We start from the raw sequence: 4518 nt of genomic DNA on the forward strand, positions 1-4518 counted from the left end.
TGATGGTGTTCTGCGAGTGTTTGAGTGAAGATGAGGATATCATCAAGGTAAACGGTAACCTTTCCCTCGGCGATGAGGTCTTTGAATCTATCGTTCATCATCCACTGGAACGTGGCTGGTGAATTAGTGAGCCCAAAGAACATTACTAGTGGTTCAAACAGTCCTCGGTTGGTGCGGAACATGGCCTTCCACTCATCTCCTTCTTGGATCCTAACATTGTTGTATCCCCATCATATGTCCAGTTTGGTGAAGTATCGGGCCCCTTGGAGCTTGTCCATCAGTTCTCCAATCAGGGGTAGGGGTACCAATTCTTTATCATCATCTCATTGAGCTTTCGGTAGTCCTGAACAGGCCTTAGCCTCCCATCCTTTTTCTTTACAAAGAAGAATGGGGATGCCATGGGAGATTTAGACAGACGAATCCTCCCACTTTCTAAGTTCTCAGCAAGAAATACGTCCAGCTCCTCCTGTTCTCAGGGGTTGAGAGGGTACACCTTGCAATCTAGACTGGCTTTCACATTGGGGATCAGTTCGATGGCGTGGTCCCAGGGCTTGTTGGGGGGTAGTTCATCGAAGTTCTCCTTGGCGAAGACATCATAGTAGTCTTGGTATGCAGTGGGTACAATTTCTTTGAATGTTTGGTTTGGTTTGTTCTTGTTTGCCTGAGCTGCTAAGTCGTTGGATAAGGTTCCCGCAGCCCATAGGTGCATGGCCTGCTCCATGTTGACTACCAGAATTCTATCTCCCTCCTCATACTCTGTCCAGCGTAAGGAGTCCTCATCTGGTAGTCAGAATGGGATAGGCCTGCAGTCACATCATGCTAGGGTTACAGCCCCCATAGTCCAGTCAATAACCAGGTTGTGTTGTTGCAACCAGTCGTATCTGAGAAATATAGGGGTGGTCCCCAAGTCCACAATGGCTAGTTCGATGCGCTCTTCGTGGTCTCTGATCACCAGCCTAACCTCTGCATACTCTGTTATGTCCCCTCCCTTATTTTGAGTTCTGTCCGCATTATAAACCGGGGTGGGGCACACGGTTCGTTGTAAGTTCAGGCCATGTGCTTTAGCCTATTCTCGGTCTATGGCACTCCTGGTGCATCCACTGTCTACCAATGCCATTACCTGGTGGAGATCCCAACTGTCCAGGGTCTCAAGTCGTAGCTTGATGGTGACATGGTGCCCCTTTTCCCCACATATGTACTGCAGGGGCACGCATAGCTCTTCTAGTTCTTCCAACCTCTGTTCCCTCTATTCTTGGCTTTCTGTCTCCTTTTCTTCCAGCCTCCATACTGTCTCAGCTATCACATCTTTGGTCTTCGAGGGGTGCATCCACCGCCGAAGGATCTCCTTCTTGGCTTTGAGGCCCTGAGTGTTTCTTAACCCTCATCGTATCCACTCTGGTCGATCCTGGTAGGGGTCATATGCTTGTGGACACTTGGTGCCTGTCTGCTGAGGGTACTCCACGATCTTGGTTTGGGTCTTTGCCTCAGCATAGGCTTCCTTGGGGTGTAGGTAGCTGTAGTTGTCCTCTTCATCGGGTATCTCTTCTACCATGACTCTCGTCTGGGTAGGGGTTTCACATGAGGTGGAGTGGGACATAAAGGCCTCCGTGTCGTGGCATGTTCCATTAGGGTCCTCGGCAGGTATGGGCCCACCTGTGCATAGACCCGGACCTTTCATTGGCACTTCTGTTTCCCTTATTCCACCATCAGTGGCCCCTTGCTCCTCTGAGGTGTCAGACAATTCATTCTTCGTTTCTGCAGGATATAACGGCAATGGGGGTATATTCGAATGCGTTATGGGACGTACATATAATGCAGAAACTAAAGTCCTGGCCGGCGAGATCGAATCGCTTACTTTCTCACCAGCTAGTCTTTTACCTCCTCTACTCCAGTAGTGTCCACCAGTTCTTCGGGTCGGTTGGGGTCATTGAGCATTGCACGTATCATAGATTTGGATAATTTGTACTGGCCAGCCCAGGAGTGGCCTTCGGCTTGATCTTCCACAGGGATTTGTCAGTAGGGCACTTATTGTCTCTCGCCATGTGGTTGGGAAGACTGCAACGGAAGCATAGCCCATCCTTCTTGAGGCAGTCTACTTCCATTGGGAGTCCCTGGCCCCCGTAGGTGGTCCCCATGGCATCCTTCCGATGATTGGTGGTGCCGGGGTTGCTAGCTTTTGGGGTGGTGTTCTTGGGCAGTGGTCCCTTACCTGCTCCCATCTTTTCTGCCCAATGTACATGATAGTTTTTGTCAATCTGCTTTACTCTCCATTTCCATTCTTCATAGTTGCGGGGTCAATTATTGTCTCCGTGCATAATGATGTCTTTGGTCTTCATTCAGATGGCCCTTTTCACCATGTCGGTCATTTCCTCCTCATTTCTGAACTTCTTGGCCTCAATGGCAAGTTCTTCGAAGTCCACAAAGAATTCAACAGCATTTTTGTAATTCGCCTGTTGTAGTGTCTTCCACTTGATCCTTTTTAGCTCAATCTCAGCTGCTTCCCTAAATCTTTCCCTGAAGTTGGCATCGAAGCTGGGCCAGGTGGGATACCTGGTGTGCCAACAAGTGGCATCATACAGGTGTCTCTTCTTCTGGACCCACCACTCTAGTACCTTCCCTTCCAGTAAGGAGGTAGCGAATACTACCTTAAAAGGGGCATAGCCTCTGTTGCTCATTGGGAATTCTCAGGGAAAGATCGCAAAATAGTCCTCGCACCCAGACAGGAACCGTTTTACATCGCTCAAGGCTCCTGAGAAGGGGGCCAGGGTCTTCATCATTTTTGGTCTAACGGCTCCCCAGGGAAGCTCGCTTCCTTCTAATTCCCATGGTCCAGGGCTATCCAGTGGGGGTCCTGGCAGCTCAGGAGGTAGCTCCAGGTCTACTAACTCGGGTAGAGATCATAGTTCATAATCATGATGGGGATCATAGGGTGGTGATGGAGGAGATGGGGGTGGTGGGGGCCTTCGAGTGGGACAGACATTCTTCTTCACATGCTGGGAGGTTTGTTCTATGGGGACATCTGACAGTCCTTCTTCTTTGGTCGGCATTCCTTCCAGAAGTCTGCTTCCCAGGGGTAAGGTGTGTCGTTCCAGGCTGGGGTCCTTGGGAATTAGTGCCCAGTGATATGGTGGGTAACTCCGCTGTTTGAAGGGTTGTAGAATGTCTGCATGATCATCATGCAGTTGGTTCCATAATTTGGCAGCATGGTAACGGACTTCATCTTCGTAAATAGCATTTCAGACTGTATTCGGCGCTTGGGGTTGGTACATTAATTTAGCGGCTTCCATAGTGATCCATGCTCCCTCATTAGCCAGGGATCTACCCTGCCATTCCACTAGTTCCTCCCAATCCATTTCTGTTACCGCTTTCATCATTGCGGGATTCAGGGGTTGATCTGGGGTAGGGTGTAGACTCCTCAGTGTTGGGTCCCTGGAGCCAGTAGCAGAAATTGGTGAGGTCTGTGCACTGCCATGGTAGGAGGTGGTTCCAGCAGGTGGTTTCAGTATTGTGAGGCCAGAAATAGAGGGGCTGATCCTCAGGTCACAGTAGTATGGGATGTTTGAGTCTTTCCAGTACATGGGCACCTCCTGCTCTCGTGAGGGCCCAGTTTCTGTTTCGTATGGCATGGGTGAAGTTCTGGAATCTTCTGTGTAATACATCCCACTCTGAATGGACAGGTTGATTGAAGAAGAAGCTGGCCAATTCTGGCTCGGCTCCATACTCTCCAAGGGTCCACCTGACATAGGGGACAAGGGGCTCAGGTGTGTCATACTCCCTTCTTCAGTCCTCAGCAATGGCTTGAAGCTGGCAGCATAAATCTCCGTGGCACTCGCCATATGGCCCAAGATGGTGGGTGGCAAGCTCATCTCTGACTGTGTAGGGGTTATGTTCTTCATCGTCAGTGACCCATGAGTCATAGGGGTCTGACTCAGATGTGTCTCTGGGGTTGGGTCTAGTATTCTCCCCTCTGGTCACGGTGTTGCTTCTCCCAGTGGCAACACTGAGATCTGGGAAGCCAGGGATAGTGGGTGAGTCTGGGTACTGGAGGTCAAACTCTGGTATCTCCCCATCCTCGAGTGGGGGGAGCCGGTTGGCTTGGTGCCATGCATCCATGACCGTCCAGTCACGCTGGTAGGCATTGAACTCTTCTGGCTCGGGGACCTTGTCTGGGTCGGGGGCATGGGGGGGGAATCCATGGTAGGCCATAAAAGTTTCTTCCCCGTCATTGGTGCAGGTGTAGAGTCAGATGGCATGGGGACAAGTTCCTGGGCCAATGATGACTCCTCCGGTGCTTGGATCGATCCTGGTTTCAGCGATCCTGTATTCTTCGTCCGAGGGGTCTGCAGATGCCCAAAGAATCCTGTCTGTGAGGACTTGCTGCTCCCTTTGGTTGGCGTCGTTTTGCTCTTCGACTCCGCCAACCTGAACCTCGCCTTCCATGTGCTCTTCGATTCACTCGACTGGGATGTCAGCATGGATGTCCTCGTTCCTTGATGTTGAAGCGCTGTGCCGGAATCT

At 50.8% G+C, this 4518-nt stretch overlaps 1 protein-coding gene across 1 annotated transcript; it reads right to left on the reverse strand.

The window, feature by feature from the left end:
- Nucleotides 1-3236: 3236 nt before the first annotated feature.
- EV420DRAFT_1486437 (uncharacterized protein) lies at nt 3237-4206 on the reverse strand (the record flags this gene model as incomplete). The annotated part of the gene is made up of 2 exons (XM_060470389.1): nt 3237-3872; nt 3907-4206. The coding sequence occupies 2 exons, from the start codon at nt 4204-4206 to the stop codon at nt 3237-3239; spliced, it is 936 nt and encodes a 311-aa protein (XP_060323187.1).
- Nucleotides 4207-4518: the final 312 nt, after the last annotated feature.

Source organism: Desarmillaria tabescens (genome assembly GCF_030435595.1).
Source record: "Desarmillaria tabescens strain CCBAS 213 chromosome Unknown EV420scaffold_89, whole genome shotgun sequence".
Taxonomy (NCBI): Eukaryota; Fungi; Basidiomycota; class Agaricomycetes; order Agaricales; family Physalacriaceae; genus Desarmillaria; species Desarmillaria tabescens.